Genomic DNA, 23,123 nt, shown 5'->3' with positions numbered 1-23,123 from the left:
TGGAATTTCATGGGATAAAGAAAAGACGCTTCTCTAACCCCAAGGTTTTCTCCTTGTCCAATTTCAAGGGTCTGCTTTAAACAGTGGAGGTTAGAATGTCTCAATAGAGACAGACATAATCTTTTCTCCTGGAAAGTGCTAGGCAACTAACTACCAGATCCCCTTAAAATCATTTATCCAAATTGTATGTGGAAATTTGATATCTTTCTTTTAACATTTTGTGTTCTTTAAATTAATAAACAGTCTAAGTTTTTTTTCTTCACTGAATATAAAGGAATTTACAGATTTCCAACATATCATGGAAATTTTACTTTAAATGAGTAAAAATAGTTGCATACTGTTTTAGAAAACAGGTGAAATAAAATATTTCTTAACGGGTTAAGGAAAGTTATTTCCCAATATCTTTTTTTTTTCCCACAGAAACAAAATTACACACAAAGTAAAGTCAGATTAAAATAAAAATAATATACCAGTGCGTATCCTGGTTACGATGTGGAAATTCAGTACTGTGGTGAGATATGGCACGTGTGAAAATGACTATACACTTGGGAGGCCTAGTGTGAAAGCAAACTAATGTAAGGAATTGCCCTTTTCTAAAGGGACTTTACAATTGTATTCTTAGAAAACAGAAAGTTATATAAATTGTATTTTGTATGTAATACTGAAAGAGACAGTGATCAAGGATTAGTTCAGATGGTGCCCCAGGCTCTACACACATCTCAATACAGGTCTGTAACTTTGGGTAGCACCAAAGAAAGAATGATGATGATGATGATGTGGAAACTGTGGTAATGTCTTGATTTGGCTTTTTATGGTAATGAACTGAGACCAGTGTGTCTTTACAGACAGAGGAGAAATTATGCATTAAGCACTTGTTCTAGAGCCCACTGACATCAATGGACAGACTCTGGATCAGATCCTAAACCTTCCTGACCCAAGAGGGTACATAAACACGTGTCTAACTTTAAAGACTGGAGTAGTGTTATTGAAATCAATGGGACTACTCACATTTTTAGGTGTGTGCTTAAGTACCTTGTGAATCCGAACCTAAGTACCTATTCCAGAGATGCAGTAGGCATCCTCCTTTCCCAGTGATGTCCATGAGATTTGCTGGTGCTGTGTATCTCCAGGATAGGACCTATAAAATTAGGAGGTTAAACCTATTTTGGCCAGCTTCACAGCAGAAAAAATGAAAATGGTGTTCAGGCACAGTCATTTTGTATATTAAACCAAACTTTCCTGTAGACATTTTGCTTAATGGTAATACCCAAATCAAACTCCCATTTCTTTTAGTCTCTATATGCAGATTGTTTATTGTTGGAAATATTTGTATAGATTGAGGCAATATGAGAAGCATGCCATTTTTTTTATTACAGCTTTACATTTTCTGTAGGTGATGTTTTAAGATTAGATTTAGAAAAACAATCTTATAAAACTGTCAACTCTCAGACACTAATTTTTAAACATTCCAGAGTCCAGACAATTTACAAGCAGAAAAAAGGCTGTGTACAAGAAATGGGTCTCAGCATTTGTGCTTTGTTACCAGTAATTTGAGTGACAAGCACTCTGGGAAGATCCTTGCAGCTGTGGCTGTACTTGCATACGTTCACATTTTTATAATTGGCTCCTAAGAGGCAAACACAGATGGCTGCAGACTGTGGCTTTTGTATGTTTCTGAATAAACTAAAACATGTTTACACAGACATTTAAACTTCCTTTTCTAAACATCAAATGTTAACTATTCTGAAAGGCTTTCAATTGTAGCTCCTGGATCTGTAGTCTGATGTATTTTTTTTGCAAAATAGAAATAAAGAGATTGGCACTAGCGTTAATCCGAAGGTTTCTTGACCATTATATTTCAAAATAATATTTGTGGGAGTATACATGTTTAAGCAAAAGCCTTCAAGTACATCACTGTGCACTTATTTTTAGATCATTTTTAAAAATCTGTGCCTGGGTTAATTTGTGATTTTTATTACCATCAATTTAGTGTCACCTAATGGATTTGTAACCTTTTAAACAGTGCCTGACTTACTTCCACTAAAATTAAATCTGACTGGAACAGATTGAGGCCTTTAATTTGCTGATAAGGTTGTGATGTTTCTTTTAAATAGCTTTTGTAAACACTGGTTTCAACATGAATCCTCTCCTTATATGTTCTGTTGTTGTATATACAGTGTTGTGTGAATTTGTGTGCATGGTATTTGCAGATAAATAAGAGGATGGGTGCCTGCCTATGCTGCTGACCTTAGAGTCTAATTAGCCACTCAACTGGCCTGTTATTAAAAAAAAAAAAAAAAAAAATAAGCAGTGACTTCAGTGCCTATATTAACACAGCTTTCTGTCTGAGAAAGGCTTTCAATTAAATACAGTAGTCAGTTGTGCAGTCTTTAAGTGTTAATACAGTATTTTAATTTGCATTATAGGTTTTTCAAGTACATAGTTTGACAGACTTTTTGTTTAGATGTGTAAAAATTAATAAATTTGTAGGCTGACTTACATGTAACCTTTTGTATGAAAGATGCACTTAAATTGTTCAGTAGAAAAAGAAGCTGTGAACCGGTGAATCAGCAGCTAACTATGGCGAGACCATTGGGGAACATGCAGTTAAATTCTTCTCTATTTATTTTTAAGTGTGGTACAGATAAGTTTCCTGAATAAATCATTAGAATTGAGGGGAAAAGTTTGCCTATAAAGCAAAATGGACAAAATGTGCCTTGTTACTGTACTAGCTAAAGGTTGAAAATGTTTTGTGGACAGGTTTAATTTTAATGAACACAGACATTAACTGTTTTGAAGTATCTTGTGCTCATTTGTGTGTTCTCTCTGCTGCATGTTCATCTTTCTCCATGCAGGTTGTCCGGTTCTGCTTTGGTAGGTGTTTGCTCTAGTGCTCTATTTGTCCTCCATGATTGGTTACTGGTGATCACAAAGTGGCCTCTTTGGCTATGTGGGACTCCTCTGACCCAACTTTAGAACCTCTTTAAAGAAGGCCTGCTAGCTCTTATTTGAAGATTCAAGAGCATGGCTTAAATCTAGGAAATTCAGAGTAAAATAATTGAGTGGAAAATGTTTTCAATGTTCCTAGTAAGAGTTACCTCAGTTCTGTTTTCCACTATGTGAATCCACATATCTTGAGCAATCTGCTAAAGACAAATGCTAGAAGAGTAGCAGGTTTTTTTTTTTTTTTTCAAGATACATGGATTTATATTGCTGTATATCTGAAGATAAAACTGAGTCCTTAGAGACTTTCAGCTAGATAAGTACACTATCTAATGTACCGTGATTATAGTGTGAGGAAAAACAGTACTACTTTTCCCCTGAGTTGGCTATGAAGGGCTTACTATGTTCTTTGGGGCATCCAGATAATAAATTTTTTTTTTTCTGCTCTTTCCCAATGCAAAAAAAATTATGGAACACATGTAATTATATTTCTGTCCTTTGTGAAATGAGGATAGCCTTCGCTACCTCACATGGGATTTGAGGGAGTGAATTACTATTATTAATGTTTGTAGAGAACTTTAGAAACATAAAATGTATTATTAGTGTTAAATATTAGCTATGGAAAAATATTTCTCATTGTACAAAGAAGTTTTATTTCCCTCCTTACCCAACCACTATTAGATTTCATTATATTTTTGAAATATAATCTTCATATGAGAGCAAGGTGGATTTAAAGAAATAGATTCAACTTTTTTTTGCTTTGTGTTCTCAGAACAATCTCAACTTGATTTTCAGGGAATGAAATAGTGCCTGAATAAAATACAGATATACAGTTCTCTTTGTGAGCACAGATGAAGCTCAATGATACCATTGTCTATAGTCTTGAGTCTTTTTGCATTCTACTGTTGCTGTCACTCATTTTACATTATCCCTAGAGCGCCATGTCTCTCTTGTGGCAGGAATTAACATATTTAACCCTAAGACTACATTGGGACTGCTTTTGGAGGATAAATGCTACCAATGCTAGGACTCTAAAGTGGTTAAATAAATCTCTAGCAGATGCATAGTACACTAGTTATAGCAACTGGTCTTGCACCTGTTCCTTAAGGCAGAAATGAAATGAATTAAATACCCAAGCAGTACTAGGATTGTTGGCAATATTTCTGGGCTGACAAGAGGTGGCATACTTTTTGACATTCTGCCACTTTGATGAATGTGCTACTTGCTAAAATCTCACATTTTCTTCTCTATTGCTTATATTTAATCGATATTGAGTTGCCACTGTGCAATGTAAACCGGTTTTCCTTTGAGGCCCAATAGCTCATTAAATGTGAATGACTGTTAACATGGGTCATGCTTTTCGATTTACTTTTTCTCCCACTTTACCAGAGTAAAGTGTGTGGCATATCTATATAGACTATTTTGAAATTATTGATCATAATCAGCTCAAGATGTTGCTTTATAGATGAGAATGGACAAAATTTTTCTCTGGTGTAACGACACTGACTACACTGGATTTACTGAAATCTGAGGGTAATAAATATAAAGGCTAGCAATATATATTTTTTTCTCCTTTTTTATGACTAATTTACCTTCTATATTGTGTGTAGGGAATTTATTTGACAAAGTGCGCTACTAATGTAATGAATATATTGTATTTATCTCCTTCTGTTGCCTTCTTCACAAAGGGGCCACACCTGTCTTTTCCCTTTAACACAGTAATTCAGTTTACAAGGTTACATTCATCAAGAGCTCAAAGGAAAAGCATTTTTAAGACTAAATTACCTACTTCATAACTTGACAAAAAGTGTCAATGCTGTAAACTGGGCTTGACATAAATAATTGTATGTGGGTGAGGCCTCATTTTTTGGGAGACAGGATTAGGGAGATAAATGGATCAGCAGGCTAGAAACTGAATGACTGTACTCTAGCTAAAATAAGGAAGAACACATGGACAAGGTAACAATGGATAAAATAAGCCTGGAATATAAAATGAGGTAAAGAGTAAGTCATTCATGGACAGTGCGTGGACAGAGAATGCTGTACAGCAGTGGTTACCGACTGGTAGATTGCAATCAACTGGTAGATCCTGGAGCCTCTGACGGTCGATTGTGATCTCTGGCCGCTAAAAGTCCGGTGGCACAGAGGGCTAAGGCAGGCTTCCTGCCTGTCCTGGCCCCGCGCCGCTCCCAGAAGTGGGCAACGTGTCCCTGCAGCCCGGGGTGGGGCGGTAGGGGCAGAGGGGTCTCTGCTAACTGCCCCTCCCTGAAGGCACTGCCCTCACAGCTCCCATTGGCCGCAGTTCCCCGTTCCTGGCCAATGGGAGCCGTGGGGGCTGTGGCTGCAGGCAGCAGCAGTGCACAGAGACCCCCAGCCCCCCACAGGAACATGGCCACTTCTGGGACTGGTGCGGGGCTGGGGCAGGCAGGGACCCTGCAACCCAAACCCCCTCCTAGACCCCAACCCTCTTCCCAGCCCTAAGCCCCCTCCCAGAGCCAGCACCCTGTACCCCCTCCTGCACCCCAACACTCTGCTGCAGCCTGGAGCCCCCTCCTGCACCCAAACTCCCTCCCAGAGCTTGCACCTCTCACCCCCTCCTGCACCCCAACCCCTTTTGCCAGGCAGCCGGGAGCGCCCCCCCACTCCAAACCCCTCAGCTTCACCCCAGAGCCTACACCCCAACCTCTGCCCCAGCCCTGTGAAAGTGAGTGAGAGTGGGGGAGAGCGAGCAACAGAGAGAGGGGGGATGGAGTGAGCAGGGCAGGGCTTTGGGGAAGGGGCGGAGCCTTGGGAAAGGGGCGGGGTAGATCCTGGGTTGCCCTTAGATTCAAAAAGTGATCTTGTGCGTAAAAAGGTTGGAGACCACTGTTGTACAGGGATCGGTTCCTACAAAGCAAGGTATAGCAAATGCACTGTAATGTGTACAAATATATAAAGGGAGAGGTTTGCTATGTAACTTTGAATGTGTGGTGTCTAATGTTTCATTCTTTTCAGACCTAGCATGTAGAAGTTTCATTCATCTGTTAATGTTTGTCATTGACTGTATTTTGTACTAACAAAGTAACTTCATTTTCTTAAACATTTATTGCCTAGTTTCCATATAACAACATAAAATTGCTGTTGATGCAAATAGACAAAATATCAAGCTGTTGTTTTAGACTTATCAGTATTTTTTTTTAAATTGACTATAAGCAAAACAAGTAACAGGACCCAGTATTTTCATTCATTATAGAAGTGGTGGTAAAGGCATTTATTGCAGTCTATTGCAGTGGTTTTAAACTTTTTTTCTGGGGACCCAGTTGAAGAAAATTGTTGATGCCCGCGATGCAACGGAGCTGGGGATGAGGGCTCAGGGCTGGGGCAGAGGGTTGGGGTGAGGGCTGTGGGGTAGGGCTGGGAATGAGGGGTTCAGAATATGGGAGAGGGCTCAAGGCTGGGGCAGGGGGTTGGTGTGTGGTAGTAGCTCAGGGCTATGGGTGTAGGCTTGGGTGGGGCTGCGGATGAAGGGTTTGGGGTGCAGGAAGGGGTTCTGGGTTTGGGAGGCTCAGGGCTAGGACAAGGCATTGGGGTATGGGAGTGGGTCATGGCTCTGGGTGCAGACTCTGGGGTGGGGCCAGGGATGAGGGTTTTGGGAGTACAGATTCCAGGTTTGGGGGAGGTCTCAGGGCTGGGGAAGGGGATTGGGGTGCAGACTTACCTCCGGCAGCTCCGGTCAGCAGTGCAGCGGGGTGCAGAAGTAGGCTTCCCATCTGTCCTGGCACCACCGACCGTGCTGCGCCCTGGAAGCAGCCAACAGCAGATCCGGCTCCTCGGCAGAGGCACACAAGCAGTTTTGCGTGACTCTTGCCCACAGGCACCGCCCCCCAGTTCCCTTTGGTGAGAGCCCCATGGCCCCCCTGCCTAGAAGCCGGACCCACTGCTGGCTGTTTCCAGGGTGCAGTGCACTGTTGGAAAAGGTAGGCACTAGCCTACCTTAGCCAGGCAGCACTGCCAACGAGACTTTTAACATTGCAGTTGTTGGTGCTGACCAGAGCAAGGTGACCCAATGCCTTATATGCCGCGACCCATCTATTGTGCCATTGATTTTGAAATTTATTTATTTGGTTGTGGTGCAAATGAAGACCAGATAGTGTCATTAAGGCCCAATCCTAGGGGTGCTTAGTGCCCGCAGCTTCTGTTGAAGTAATAAGAATTGAAGTTTCTTGCACCTTGCATAAAATGTGCAGCACCTTACAGAATTGGGCCCCTTCTGCAGATGGGTACTACACAGTGTATTACTTGCTACCTTGAATAAATCACTTGTCTCCAATGGAACTACACATGGAAGTAAGTCCTCCATTGTGTAAGAAGTGTTTGCCCGTCAGGCCCAGATCTACAAAGAGACTGAGCTGTTGCAACATCTGACTTTTAGGTTCCTACCCAGTGGAATCCACAAGCTCTGGGTTAGGCACCTACGCTTCCTGTACAATGCATGGAGAGAGAGAGAGGCATCCCAGAATGGGATCCACAAAGCCAGCGTGCTATAGCAGATACTGAGGAGAGGGAAGTGTCCGAAGCCTTGTTCCTCTCAGGGAGTTAGGCACCTAAGTCCAGGTTGGAGGGAGGTGCCTATCTTTGCTTGGGATCTACAGCCGGGAACTCTCTCTGGAGTCAGGCATCTAAGCCATTTATTGCAAGAACAGTGATGGTGCTCATGTAACACCACACAAAATGGGTGGAAGGAGGAAGGTCTCATTTTATAACTGCTAGCCCAGTGATTAGGGTATTCATCTGGCATGTGGGAAACCCCAGTTCAAATCCCCCTCTGTTTGTTTGGTGAGGAGAAAGGATTTGATTGTTGGATTCCCACTTCCCAGGTGAATGCCCTAATAACTTTCTCTGGCCTACTGCCTGCATACTTTTATACAAGGTGGAATGGCTTCGACAGGAAAGATTGAGAGAGACCCATGTCAGATTATCCTAGAGTCCACTTTGTTAAAAGTTACAAGAGAGGCCTCCTCCCCACCATTTTGCTTCAGAGCATGCTTATTGGATCTGGGCCCACAGGCAACATAGGTGGGGAAACACCTATCTCCACCTGATTTGAGGATTGTGCTGGGACTTAGGCCTCTGGGCACCTGCCTGAGACTGCAGTGTGCATATCCAGTGCCAGAAACGTAGGGTATGTCCACACAGCAATGTAAACCTAGGGTTAGTGGGACTTGAGTCAGCTAACCCATGTCAGGGAACCCTGGGCTTGAGCATCTATGCAGCATTTTAACTCTAGGTGAAGGAGTTTCTGACCTGTGCTCGAACCTAGGGCTCTGGCATTCACACTGCAGTGCACAGACCAGAGTCAAAGTAACCCTATCCCAGAGTGTTTAGCGTCCCCCCCCCCCAACTCCATGTTGTCATTCTCGCTGTACAAATGTGCTGCACCGTGGGAAAACTCTACTGCCCACCCTGTTTCCTAGTTGTGATGGTGCTGTTGGTGGGACTCAGGAGCATAAGGAGCACCTGAGTACATAAATTGCATAATTAGGTTCTTTTGTGGCTGTCTCATTAGAATGTCTGCAGTTTGAGAAGGCTTTCCACTGAACTACCATCTAATCTGAGAAATGGGCTCTCTACTGCGAGGCAGAGTCACATTGGCAGGTAAATACCCCTGTGCATCTGTTCTAAGGATAATTAGGACATCAGTCTCCAGGGCTGTCAAATTGTAAATATGAAAATTTGCAGTTAAGTTTTAAAATGGGATGTTGAATGAAGGTGTTTTTGTTTGGTTGTTAGTTTATATTTGTCTGTTTGTTTTGAAATTTGACAATGTAGGTTTCAGAGGAAAAACACGCCCCCTCCCACTCTTCTTCCCCCCCCCTCAAGCCTAGCTGCTGCCGGCTGTGGAGCTGTGAAGTACATCCCCAGGGCTTGGGCTGCAGTGTGCTCTAGCACACCCCTGGGGATCCCTGCCCCTGCCACTCCCCGGGAGGCTGAGAGAAAGTTTTGTGGATGGCTCCCATGCACTGCTGGTGCATGCACCATAGGCACACACCCCTTAGGCGTCTCTGCACACACAGCCCCAGGGAGAGCAGGCGGACTGGGGGCAGAGTGGGGCAGGAGCTAGAGACAGAGAGCGGGACCAAGTGGCTGCCCTGCAGGGAGGGGAAGCAGCAGAGCTCCCAGCTCAGCAAGGCCGTGGGAGGGCTGATCCCAAACATCCTGGCAGCAGAGTGACCACCTTTTCAAAAGGCAAAAGTGGGACACATGCAGGAGCCCCAGCCCCTCAGTGGCCCCACTCCCTGCTCCTCCTCTTCCCTCCCCCGCCGAGGTCCTGGCTAGGCCAGAAGCTGGAGCCAGGCCACGGTAAGAGCCTGAGCTGCTGTGGGGCGCCCTGGTGCCTCCACCTATCCTGGGCAGGGGTGCATGAGAGCAGCCCCTGGCCTGTGTTCCTACATCCTGGGGCATGCCGCCCAGGGCATGTGCAAGGTATGGGGCTCCCCACAGCAGCCCAGGCTCCCTGTGGGGCTCTTACTACTGCCCAGCTCTGGCTTCTGGCTTGGCTAGTGGCACAGGAGAGGCGAAGGCCCACTGCCACAAATCCCCCGTTGGGAAGAGGCTAGCACCACCCCTGAGCCTCGGGCCAATGCGGCCTGGCGCAGCAGGAAATCCAGAGCAAATGCTGACCAGAGTCTTTCATCTCGGGACTCGAATTCTGCGTTTCAGCATTGTCCTGCCCCATTTTGTTCAGGTGCTCACCCTACCTGGCAGTCAGGAGCAGTCTCCTGCCTCAACTTTGCTCCCTGCTCTGGGCAACCTCTGCACAGCCGCAAGAATGAGGAGTTGGAGCTGCAGAAGTTTGTGGGGAGGTTTTGGGGCTGACTTCCCACTCACTGCCGTGAGAGCACACACTGCACTGACACCCCTGCACTTGCAACCCCAGGAAGGGCAGCAGGGCCAGAAAGCAGAGAGGGGACTAAGCAGCTGCCCTGCAGGGACGTGGAGCAGCTGGGATGTCGGGAGTCATCCTCTCCCAGCTGTGCTGAGCCAGGAGCTCTGCAGCTCCCGTTCCTTGCAGGGCAGCAGCTAAGTACCCGCTATGCTCTCTGGCCCTTGCTCCCCTGCCCTCCCTGTGTCTGCGTGTGCAGGAGCCCTGAGGCTGCAAGCACCAAAATCTGGCTGTGCTTTTCTGACCAGGAAGCAGCTCTCTCTGAAAAAAGCTTCTTCTCTTTCCATTGAAAACCCTGCAGGCTACCTCTTTGATTTTTACTTCCTCTGAACCCCTGCCCATACCCCACTCTTCTGAGTTCTCCCCTCCCCCACATTGCAAGGGCATGTCCCAGGATGTAGGAACATGGGCCGGGGGCTGCTCTCAGGTACTCCTGCCCAGGACAGGTGGAGGCACCAGGGCTCCCCACAGCAGCTACCTCCATCACTTGCTCTCCCCACCCTCACTCAGACTTGCTTATTTTCACCGGGCTGGCTCAGATGGTTGGGGTACGGGACGGGGTATGGGCTCCAGCTGGGGGTGCAGGCTCCGGGGTGGAACCAGAAAGGAGGAGTTCAGGGTGTGGGAGGGGGCTCTGGGCTGAGGTAGGGGGTTGGGATATGGGAGGAAGTACGGGCTTTGGGCTGGGGGTGTGGGCTCTGGTGTGGGGTTGGGGATAAGGGATTTGAGATGCAGAAGGGGGGCTCTGGGCTGGGGTAGGGGGTACAGAGGGATGTGAGGGCCCCGGCTAGAAATGCAGACTCTGGGGTGGGGCTGGGGATGAGGGGTTTGGGGTGTAGGAGGGTGCTCCGGACTGGGACCGAGGGGTTCGGAGGGCTGGAGGAGGATCAGGACTGGGGCAGGCGGTTGGGGCGCGGGGGAGCTGAGGGCTCCAGCTGGGAGGTCCGGGCTCTGGTGTGAGGTTGGGGATGAGGGATTTGGGGTGCAGAAGGGGACTCTGGGCTGGGGCTGAGGGGTTTGGAGTGCAGGAGAGAGCTCCAGGCTGGGGTAGGGGGTGCAGAGGGATGTGAGGGCCCCGGCTGGAAATGCAGACTCTGGGGTGGGGCTGGGGATGAGGGGTTTGGGGTGTAGGAAGGTGCTCTGGACTGGGATCGAGGGGTTCGGAGGGCAGGAGCGGGATCAGGGCTGAAGCACAGGGATTCGGAAGGCTGGAGGAGGATCAGGACTGGGGCAGGCGATTGGGGCGCAGGGGAGCTGAGGGCTCCAGCTGGGAGTCCGGGCTCTGGGGTGGGCTTGGGATGAGGGGTTTGGGATGCAGGAGGCTGCTCTGGGCTGGGACTGAGGGGTTTGGAGGGCGAGAGGGGTATCAGAGCTGGGACAGTGGGGGGGGCATGGGAGGGAGGTCAGGGGTGGAGGCTCCAGCCGATGCTTACCTCAAGCAGCTCCTGGAAGCAGCAGCATTTCCCCTCTCCGGCTCCTACACAGAGGTGTGGCCAGGCAGCTTGGCGCGCTGCCCTGTCCGTAGGTGCCGCCCCCGCAGCTCACATTGGCCGTGTACACCAGCCAATGGGAGCTGCAGAGCTGGTGCTTGGGGCGGGGAAAGCATGTGGAGCCTCCTGGCTGCCCCTACGCCTAGGAGCCAGAGGGGAGACATGCCGCTGCTTCTGGGAGTCGCACAGAGCCACGGCAGACAGGGAGCCTGCTTTAGCCCCACTGCACCACCAACCGGACTTTTAATGGCCCAGTCAGCAGTGCTGACCGAAGCCGCCAGGGTCTCTTTTCGACTGGGCATTCTGGTTGGAAACCAGACACCTGGCAACCATAGCTCAGATCCTCTGGCCCATTGCTGTATAGACATACCTGTAGGTGCCTAGAGGACCATTACAGTGAAAATTTTGGTGCTGGTGAGTTTAGACGCCCACAGGGTTAGGTGGCAGCCAAGCAGGCATTTTGTGGATCGCAACAAGCCTAAATTTGGGCTTTAGGCACCTAAGCCTCATTGTGGCTCTGGTCTAGAGTTACCACATGGCCGGTATTGACTGGTCTGGCTTTTTTATGGATTTGCCAGGTGCCAGAAAAAAAAATTTGCTGTTTTTTTTTTTTTTTTTAGTGGGTCTATAGATTTGCATTATTATCAGAAAACATTGGGATAGCTAATGTTCCAAGTCTCTGTGTCCAGCTAAAGGTGCTGCAATGTTCCTGTTTCTGCAGTTTAAGCGATAACAGATCAAAACTGTTGAAAATGCAGCAGCTGTCTGCCCGCCAACATGCAAGCCTACCGTGCGTGTATATGAGTTAGGGTTTGGGTCACGTGAGAGTGAGGAGACGTGTGAAGCATATTAAATAATGGAAGAGCAGGGCGTTGGTGTGAGTGATCCTACTACACCCCCAGAATAAAAGCTCGCATCAGTGCACATTAGTGACAACTGACTAAATGAAAGAGACTACAAAGACTGTCTGGCAATAAAACAAATTGTTTGTTCTAAATGATGTTATCAGTCTTATCTAAATGTGTTATCACTTTTGTTGTGCTGTTGGGGGGGGGGAGTTGCTCAATTGCCTTGTGGTTGAGGGTTGGGGATGGATGCAGACTTGCCTTGTATGTATGGGAGTGCTGGGTTTTTTTTGTATTTCAAAGGTGGTAACCGTGCTCTGGGCCTCACTGTCTGGTCCTTAGCTTGTTTTAGAGAATATAGAGGGTGATGATTGCTGATTGGTGTCAAGTAATAAATTTTGATACCTAAAAAAGCTCTGAGCCAGAAAGCTCATGTAGTCCAATGAACAATTTTGCAACTGGTTACAATGCTCAAACAAATAATGCATCCAGAGTAGCAAACTCAATTGCCAAAGGATGCCATTTTTACAAAATACTTTTATGAAGTAGGAACACTTGATAAGGAGAACTGCCATGGCCTAAAAATGAGTTTAGAACTACAATTTTCCAGTATTTTTCCAACTGGGAGAAGGTCGTAGGTCTGCAACAAGCAGATTCTAAACAATAAGTTTAGCAGATAAAGTTAAACAATAATGCTATGATCTTTCTCTCATTTTTGTTCTTTTAAAATGTAGCTGAAACTTTGTTGGATCTTTTTTTGTTTGTTTGAATACTTTTGCTCAACAACTCTAAAGCTCTTTAGACTTTAGTATTGAGTTGGCATTTCCTGGGTCTGACAGGCTAGTTAGTTTTCAGTAACATGACATAATGACAATATGCTAGAGAGACTTTTTAAAGCCTAAGGAAAGTTTCAGACACCAATTTAATGAAAATTCATGTTCTGAGTCCACTTAGTAGAAGCAAAGCAAAGAATAAAGTGTGTGTACTTCTAGCAGTGTGTAATCCTCAACCCCAGTTGCCTTTGCCTTCTCATATCAATTTTTGAGCTTTTCTCTCTGCTCTCCAGCCTCCAAACAAACAAGAGAAAATAAAAGCATATAAAATGAAAGGTAAAGAGAAAAGTAGAAGATAGAATAGGCCTCTTAGAATGACAAGGAAAAGCACATACCTGGTGACCTTTCTCCCTCAGTCACAGGAAAGAGCTCCTCCTTAACCTCTCCATCGGTTCTACTAACCCCTTAGCCTTGATTGAGCAGATCGCTCCCTAACCGTGGGAGGTTTCTAGCCACAGGTGATCCTGTCTCTCCTTCGGAGCAGATACATCGCACTGCCTCTTTTTCAGGTCTCAAGGCAGGACCTTTCTATCTCTCTGAAGAAGCTGGTTCCTCCCACATTGCCCCTTTTTTTACATCCCCTCTGAGGCTCTGATCAGTTTGTCTGCATGGCAGGTGGTTGGTGCACAGTGCTTCCCTCCCAGCTTCTCTACTTCCCACTGACAGCTTAGCTAAAATCCTCTTTACTTTGGGGGAATGAGTGTGGCATTTTGAGCCAGATGCTTTTCTCATCCTGCATAGCTTCAGTGGCAGAAGTACCTCTTGTGCTGCCAAGAAAGAGCATAGGCTTCAGTAACAGCTACCTTGCCTTCAGAATGAGCAGCATGTTGTGTAGGCACATGCACTGTGCCATTCTGGTGTTAGTGAGTGTCACAAATGCCAGTTGAGGAACAAAAAAAAGGCTATGAGCAAACCCTCGAACTCCTATCTATATTTATATGTATATGTAGACAGAGTGGTTAAGGGGCAGAATATGACTATACCTTATTTAAAAATTGTAAAGTGGAGTTGACAATCTTCTCTTGAAAACCTAATGTTAAAGTGCCCATGGTATACTGACTGTGTTGGGATTATTATTTGTCCTGTGCCATGTCCACATTGCGCTGCCTATTTCCCTGTCATCAGTGAAAGGTAGAGATGCATGGCATATGTCCATAACTGTTCTTTTGCTATATATGTATTATAATGCCCTTGAGGAGGAGAATCTTCCTTGTGTTCTTAGTGTTTGAACTTATATGCCTCTCTAATAGAGGAAAAAAGAGAATTGGACACATTGCACGTTCTCTGGAGGCAACTGTCATGAGATGGGGGGGGCAAAATGATACCGCAGTCCTCATTTCTTTTTGAGTATCCCCCTGACAGAATTTCTGTAGATGTGTAATAATCAGCTTGGGCAGGGATGGTGTCCCTAGCCTCTGTTTGCCAGAAGCTGAGAATGGGTGACAGGGGATGGATCACTTGATGATTACCTGGTATGTTCATTCCCTCTGGGGCACCTGGCATTGGCCACTGTTGGAAGACAGGATACTGGGCTAGATGGTTCTTTGATCTGACCCAGTATGGCTGTTCTTATGGTAGACAAGAATTTAGAAAAAGTCTGCTCTGAGTTCTTGTTTCTTCCACATTGTAGGTAAAACAGAGTGGTGTCCTTTGAATAGTATGATTAATCACATCTTTTATCATATTTATGGATGTCTTAATGGAAAAGTTGTAGTACTAAAGTATATATTTAGGAACAAAAATAATTTATTTTTAAGGGACAGTACATCATGTCTCTCTCCATAATAGCCACAACTGGGATGTTATTTTAGAGGTGTTGAACACCTGCAGCTCCTACTTGCCATGGCAATCTGAAAAATGACATGTTTTTCAGAGTGTGAAAGGGTAATAGGCAAACATAATTGAGAATCTGATTGTTTTCACCTTAAATTGAGTCTTTTGTACTGTGTATGTGTATGATGATTTGTTTGTCCTGTTACCCATACAATTCTTATGTCATGAACTTGCCAGATGTTGTGTTGGGCCTGATATGTGGTAAAGAGATTACATAATGCAAGGTAAATTTCATCATTGTTTTCATTTGGGTAGTTTCACATCTTTGTTGAAAAATTTAGTTGGACCTTATAACTTTGAACTTTATGTGGGAAATCTTTTATGTGAATACGCACTTCACACCGTACATTCAATTAGATCATCTTTTAAATTTGTGTGCACATTTATATACTGTGCCATGTCACTTCTATTTTCTGATACACAGACCATGTGGCATTTACCACTGAGGTCAAGAGTTGGATGGGGAAGAAAACAGGGGTACTCAAGTTATGTCCACAACCAAGAATAGCTGGATAGATATTTCTGATAAAATGATCAGCAGTAAAATAGTTAACTAAATTGGTATGATTTGTACCAGTAATCCCAACCAGCCCCCAAGATAGCACGTGTCCTACCAGGATGCCTACCTAGGACCCAGCAGCCCCAGCACACACCAAACCTCTTCTGATCATCTTGCAGCAATGGTTGCACCCACTTTTTTTTTTTTTTTTTTTGCAAACCACACAAATCACCTGTGGTATTTTGCTGTAGAGTTGTGGGATTGATGCAGGTTGTGATAAAGAGGTGAATGATTTTGGCGTTCCAGGGGGGAAAAGGTTCAGAATGTACATACCCAAAAAAATCTTTTAAACATTTATGCTTTTATATTCTAATGCAGTTCTACTCTGAAAAATGACTTCCAAAATTATATATATATATTACTCATCATATCTACTTTCCATTTGTTGTTCTGTCATATTTTGCTGATTTCAGTGACTAAAATAAATTTTTGCTGCTTTTTACTCCTGTTAGCTCTGCAGAGCCAATACAGCTAAGTGAGATGAAATAAGAAATGTGTTCCATCTTCTGCATCTACAGATTTGGATGCTAGGATCCAGTCACTTATACCTTTGCAAACTCATTGAAGATAATGGGGACTATGCAGGAGTTGGAGTTGCCGAGGGCATAATTTGAGGACACAGGGATTATACAGCTGTAACTAAAGATCTAATTTGGCCAGTAGAACCATTAGTGCTGATCATGATGTGTGAATTGGAAAGAAACCCAGTTTTACTCTGAGATCTCAGTCTGAAATTTCAAGGCTGGTAGTTTGCTTGTAAACTGTGCACATTTGACACAGAAGTCATTGAGATAATAAACATGGAATCCTCAGTGCCTTGTTTAGAGTCGCTGTTGAAAGCATTTTCCTGTTCCATAGGGAATTGATCTGTTGACCGTAAGCAGTGCTTAAAAGATTTACCAGAACACCAACTAACTAAAGGACTAAACATACTATTATTATTACTATTATTTATTATTTGTATTATTGTAGCACCTAGAAGCTCAGTCATGGACCAGGACCGCATTATGAACCAGTTAGGTACAAAACCAGGAATTTCACCTCTGCTTGGAGGTTACAGTAACGGTACTGGGTTGGTGGGATAGACAGCTGATGGGCAGCCCTCCACCAGACAGAATGGATTACAAAGAAAGGATGACCTGCATTAGACAAGTTATTGCTAAATAGTTTCCAGCTGTGTTGTTTAATGAAGTTGTGGCTACTTTTTTGATGTCTTGTCCTTTCTTCCTGTAGTGTCTGGGACCAGAGCCTCCTGCTAGTGGAAAAAGTTGGCAGTAATGGAATGTCTCTGCTATTGTCTCTCTCTATTTTTGGATCCTCCTTCCTTTTAAATAACACCAGTACTTGCTTCTTTTGCTGCTTCTTGCAGCTTTTCCAAGTATCAGCAGTGGCATGAAATTGACTTGATTCTTGAGTTGCTGGTCACAGATTTTGAACAGAAGCAATAAAAGTAATTAATGTGTTGTTAATTTCACTCTGATAAAATCATGAGCAGCAGTAGAAGCTCTGTAGCTCTGTCTTTAGATTCAGGAAGACAGCACTATATCAGTTTACCTTCAGCTCACACTCCTTTCACATTTGGAAGGTTATTTTTTGCAAATATAAAACTTGGAAACTTAATATTGTTTAAATGAAATCTTAATTCTTTTTAGAATTTGTTGGCCTTGCCTAAAATGATTGCTATGGAATTCTTCCAATTTGTCACCGAAGGTAGGTGTGTGTGTGTTGTTTTTCGGGCCCTGATCATATATCTTAATTCTAGAGCCCTGTCTTTTGAAGGAAGTCTGTATTTTAGGTTCTCCTTTCTTCATGACCAGCAGAAGTATTTTTGGTCAGCAGTATTTTTGAGGATTGCATATAGTGCATTTCACCTCTAATCCAAATTGGGGTTTTAAAATAAAGAAACACAATTTTCTATTTGCTTTTTTGAATTTTGTTTAAATTTCTGAATTTGAAATCATAATTTTATTATTTGACTGCAAATTTTAGGGTAAAAATTTCTAAGATTTGTACATGCACTTGGTGCATGCTAATACCAGATGTGTATGAAAATCTGTCACTTTCAGAACACAAATGCCCAATTATGTACCTAGTGGACGTTCTTGTGGAAATAGGGTGCAATCATTATTTGAATGTCCAGATTAGGTACATACATTTACACATGCCCATATTTAGTATTTTTTGAAAGAAAGTTCAATCAATTGTATAATATCTTTAACCAAAATTGCTAGGGTTTTAGCTGATAATTCCTCATTGATAAAAATTGGTAGCTTAGTTTTGAAAAGAGAGGAATATAATGTAACTAGATGCATCACTCAGACAGTCCTTACTCGAGGGGATTAGAATCCTTCAGTTGTTCTTGTTGGAGCTATTTATCTAATTTTGTAGGCAAATAAAAAATATAAAGTTGCACTGGAAGAAGCTGCATTACCTTTTATCTAGTACATAAGGTTTCATCCATCATAGAGTTGATGGGATACTTTAGAACCAGTATATGTGTTCCAGAAAGCTCACAGTTATGTTTTCTTGCAGCAACTTTAGCTGCAGAGACAATGTTAGGGTTTCAAGCTGGCTTTAGGTAACATAAAAATATGTGATCAAGTTTGGGAAGAGGATGCTTGATCTCTGACACAGTCTACCTCTCTTAAAAATTTCTCAATACTTACTTCTGAAGGCCACACCCGCCAGCTTGCACCAGTATCTCATTTAGAAAATACTCTGGGTTTTACTTATGACAAGAATGACTTAGCTAACTGTTTTGTTGAGGTAACATACAGTCTCAAACAGGACTATGTTAATGCAAAGTAGTTGCCTTTTAGAGCTCACCAGCAGGGTCTACATGGGCCAGGGTGGATAAAAATTAAAATACTTCAGTAACAACCACTTTGCAGCAGCTGCTCTAAAAAAAAGTGGGAGGAACCAAGCTAACTCTCCCACAAGATGTGTGATGGAACTCAGTAGTGGACTGTTTTGAGCACTGTATCAAGAACTGGCCTAATCTGGTGACAGTTTGTGAACAAAATGGTGAAAAAATAAATGGCACTGTCACAGCCAAAGTTCTCAACATTGGGTTGAACATATGCTGAGTACCCTGAAGCCTATTTCTGTAGCCTTGAACAAAATGCAGGGAAATAGCTGTTTTATTGCTGACGCTGTTGAAATTTGGAAGGAACTGAGTGAGATCTTAAGAGAAATATGCAATGACATAGTTAAATTACAAGCATTAAAAAAATTAATGGGACAAGGACTATCTCCAGCTCATTTTCTTGTGAATATTCTCAATACTCAGTACCAGGATCAAACCTTAAGTGCTGAAGAAGAGGAGTTGGCTATGACATGGACATCCAGCAATCATCTCTCCATAATGCCAACTATAATAAACTTCAGAGCTAAGGGTGAACCATTTAAGAAACATATGTTTGCTGATGATGTTTTAAAGAAAATCACACCAGTGAACTGGTGGAAGTCACTTAAGCATTTGGATTCAGAGACTGTTGAACTGATAATCTCACTTTTAAGAGCAGGAGCTTCTTCTGCCAGTGAAGAAAGAATATTTTCTAACTTTGGACTAATTCATTCCAAATTGAGAAATCGTTTGGAACCTGAAAAAGCAGGAAAGCTTTTTTTTTTTTTTTTTTTTTTTTTTTTAGTTTTGTTTTGTCCGTGTCCCCTCCCCCCCGATTATGAACAGGAAAATGAAGGTGAAAACGACAGAGTTAGCCACAGAAGCCAATATTTTAAGTTTCTCATGTTGACCTGGCTGACACAATCGATTTTAATTTTTGTGTTTTTTTTTAAATATTTCATTTAACTATTTTAGTTAAAAACAATTTTAACAAAAACAAACCTGATTTTAAAACACTTGAATGTTTAACTAAATTCAAAATTTCATATGCTTGTTTTGTTAAAATATTATATGTTTGCTGTTGAAGAAAAAAATCCAGAATACATAACGTTGTTTTAGTATAATAAAACAATGTAAATGTCTGTCTGGTGGTGATCTTCTCCGAATACAGCATGGCAAGAAAATCCTCCAAATATTAATGATTAACCGGTTGAATTGGAGATAGTTCACCTCCCAATGACTTCATAAATATCTGCTTCAGTTACCTTTGGTAAATGAAATAACCAAACAACCATTCATTTTCTGATATAGCTGTAAAACTAATCTGAAAAGTTTTTTCAAAATAAATCACTGAAAAATGTATAGTGTGTATCTTCTAAAAATGAAACCTACATTTATCTCTGAGTTGTGAAGAATATGTATTAAGGTTATAACAACCAACAAGAATGCACTTTTATGTAGAAATCCATGATTAAATCGAATCTTCCTGACTAGTGATTTAAATCATTATTTTAACAATTTGATTTACATCAAATCCACCCTGACACGGGCCAGTTAGAATGGTTTACAAATCACAGCCCTTTGGTGCAATTTGCTGCACTGTATAGACAAGCCCTCAGAACATGTATTGGTATTGTGAAGAGCTAGCAAATTAGTATCCTCATTCTTCCCTCTGTTAAGAAGATAAGTCTATGATATATCCTATTCCTTACGTCAAGTGGTGGTGGGGAATCTCTTCTCTCTCCCTGGTGTAAAATACTTATTCTCTCACAAATGTTCTGAAATATTAAAAAGTTTTATTTATTTTAAAAATAGAAAAAGCCTTTTTAAATATTTAAACTAGTTAGGGATGCAATGAAGAGAAAGCGGAAGTAAATGCTAAATATGTAGGTGAGTAATTTTTGCTCAGCAAATCTCAAGGTCCTTCTGAGCAGAGCAGAAGGTATATTCCACATTGTCCGCTGTCCTGAGGCTGCAGAATCCTGTTGGAAAAATAAGAACATCTTTTATTGCAGTGAGACAAAAGTATTAGCTATGGAAGAAATCATAGTTGATTTGCAAGTAGCAGCTATGTTTAATTTATGGCTTTCTCAGCTATCTTGAGGTTTAATGACAATTGGAAAACACAAAAGTGACAGCTTGCATTGTGACAGTACAGAGACTGGGAAGGGGAGATCTTTGCCAGACTGGAAATCCTGATTGATTTACCTGAGCGTTGACAAAGAGTTTGAATGGAAGCCTGGCTCTCTGGATTGGTGAATATCATGAGCAAAAATTCAAATATTCTTTTATTATTTGATAGAAACTTTTTTTTTTCAAGTTGACAATGGGTTTACCAAAAAGATTGGTATTAATGGGCATAAAATAGATATGAAAGTCTAGGGCTTTATTTAAATGTTGTTGTGTTTGTAAGTGTATGTGCTTAATAAAGTAATATGGTTTGCAGCAGTCATTAATGTTGGACTTTTTGAGGTGGGAGCATAAAACCTGGTGATGGATAATACTTTGTTAATGTCAGTTTAATTTTGTCTTTACATTTGTAAAAAACATAATTATTTTTCTTTCTTGAACAGAAATTCTGTTCCAGTTAAGAAAAATATATTCTAAATGGATTTTCACATGTAAACTGTTACATCTGATTAAAAGTGATAAGCTCTGTAAAAGGCAGTGTCTTAGAGTATTTGAATAGCTTACGTACTAATTGGTTTTTCAACTCTGCTGTGTCTGGATCACCTGCGACTTTTTATTCATCATCATGTTTTGCTACAAGGTAGAGTATCTTGTAATTTACTTGTTGTCTTTTGTTAGACGATTTTCTAAAGATGTATTTTACTTTCTTCTATGTTTTGTTAGTAGCTTGGGCTGATTTTCTTGATTTCTAAAAGTAGTTTTTTCTGAAGAGTGCAGTGATACATATTTGGTATTAGAAAGGGTTGCTCTTCTGCTTTTATTTCAAAGCAGATAAAATGAGTTTCATAGTCTTGTTGGTGTGTAAGGTAATTATTATAAAATTAGAGAAATTTAAGTTTCCCTAAGAAAATGAGATCAAAGATTATTTTATCACCTTTGTGCTTTGTTTAACTTTGAATCTTTTGATTTCTAGATAGCTGTCCAATAGGTACATACTTATTGTTATGAAACCTGCAAGACCTATATTAAATTATTATGCTGCTTATATATTGTACATTTTAAACATTATTTTAATGCTTATATTAAATTGTATTGAAGGGTATTGGGAATATGCAGCATTATCCTCAGCTTTGTTTTCTACAGAGATTAGTCAGAAGATTTATGTAGAACAGTCCATAAGCTCTCATAATTGGTGTCATTAGTAATAAAGAAGACAACTTTCACCTTAACAGGATTTTCTCTTATGTGCAGCTTGCCCAGTTTAGGCAACGGAAAGCACAGTCTGATGGGCAGAGTGCATCCAAGAAGCAGAAAAAAAAGAAAAAGGCATCAAACACCAAAGATGAAGAATCGATACAAGATGGTCCTGATATTGACAGGTCACAGGGTGATGAGACATCCACACACCAAAGAGGAGCAGCTGCTACTGCGGAGTTTGTAATGAGGACTTTACGCAGTAGAGAAATTATCAAACATGACCAGACGTATGCCATTGAAGTAAGTGTTATCTGGTCTTAAGCAATTACATTATTTTCTATTTAAAGATGGGCTCTTTATATTTTACTAAACTGCAATGAATATGCGAATGAAAATGAGTGGGCATTATGAGAATATGGACAATATTCCCTTGCCTCAACCTCCATGCTGTTTTATGCCCAGAGCTGACACCTTCCATTTGCTTGCTGGTGACATATTTTCTATGGCATGATAACTGAGCTGTAGAATATGAAGCATTTGTTGGCACAGTTGTGTGCATTCCTTGATAGGATAAAAGCTGCATGTTTTTTTTAAAGCTTATAATAAAATAACTATTACACAGGAGTATCCCCAGAAATTTTTTACATGGTTTGCACAACTGAACCCCCTAGAGTTCTTCCACTTTGGGGCTCTCCACTGCCCCTCTCCTGGCCAGCTACCCTATGCAGGTGCTAACTCCAGCTATCTGTACTTATAGTAGGTCTTGAGGCTGTTGATGAGCAAGTCCTGTGGGCACAGCAAAGAGGACATGGACTTCTGGAAGCAGGATGAGGCTGGGCAGGCTTCTGTAGGGGGAATCCCTGGTGCGGGAGCCGGCCTATGGCAGCAACATTGAGAAGCAGTGCTGACTACCCACCCAGGTTTTGTCCCATGGCTCTTCAGTGAAGGTGGGTGCTGTGGGGCCAAAATTGAATGACTGCTGTGACCTAGTGTGTGAGGGTAGCAGTGCCATTTAGGTTTGGCCCTGTACCTGAGTCTGAGTGGCTCTGTGACCCTCATGTGTCAGGTTTTAACACCACTCACTCAATAGGCCGTGGGGCCTAACATGAGTGGATCTGTGACCCTCGTGCACCAGGTCACAATACCAATGACTCAGTTTGGCCTCCTGCTCCCCGGCATGATGGAAGGACTGTGGGGCCAAAACTGAATAGGCAGTGGGGCAGCCAGGGCTGCTTCTCCACGCTGCTGCCATGGGGCCAGCTTCTGTACCAGGGCTTCCCTCTCAATGATACACATCGTATGTACCGTGACTACAGCTGTGTATGCCTCTGGTATTACACTGTTATAGTTTTAAATAAGTACAATTGTGGTTACTGGTAAGGAGAAAAAAAGCAAACCTAAGCATTTTTCTGGAATTCATAAAGTAATTTGACTCTTGCTGGTTAATGGTGACTAGGAATTTATTTTGAAAACACTAATTTGGGGGAGGAATTGGATGGTTCAGGGAACTTGGTGCTCCACCTTTT

The 23,123-nt window shown here is 42.7% G+C and overlaps 1 protein-coding gene across 19 annotated transcripts in view; it reads left to right on the top strand.

Annotated features, from left to right (window-relative positions):
- The window catches only part of AKAP9 (A-kinase anchoring protein 9), a 232,724-nt gene that overhangs the window by 25,586 nt on the left and 184,015 nt on the right, over window positions 1-23,123 (top strand). For 14 of the 19 annotated variants that reach the window (XM_043509321.1, XM_043509336.1, XM_043509317.1 and 11 more), the window contains exon 2: window positions 21,652-21,897. The exons of 4 other annotated variants lie outside the window; for them this stretch is intronic. In XM_043509321.1, coding sequence (XP_043365256.1) covers window positions 21,652-21,897 — 246 coding nt within the window. Of the gene's footprint in view, window positions 1-21,651; window positions 21,898-23,123 lie in introns of those variants that run through there. One more of the 19 variants, XM_043509328.1, reaches the window with a different exon arrangement.

The sequence above is a fragment of the Dermochelys coriacea genome, chromosome 2, assembly GCF_009764565.3.
Source record: "Dermochelys coriacea isolate rDerCor1 chromosome 2, rDerCor1.pri.v4, whole genome shotgun sequence".
NCBI classification, from domain to species: domain Eukaryota; kingdom Metazoa; phylum Chordata; order Testudines; family Dermochelyidae; genus Dermochelys; species Dermochelys coriacea.
This window is presented reverse-complemented; position numbering and strand designations above follow the sequence as displayed.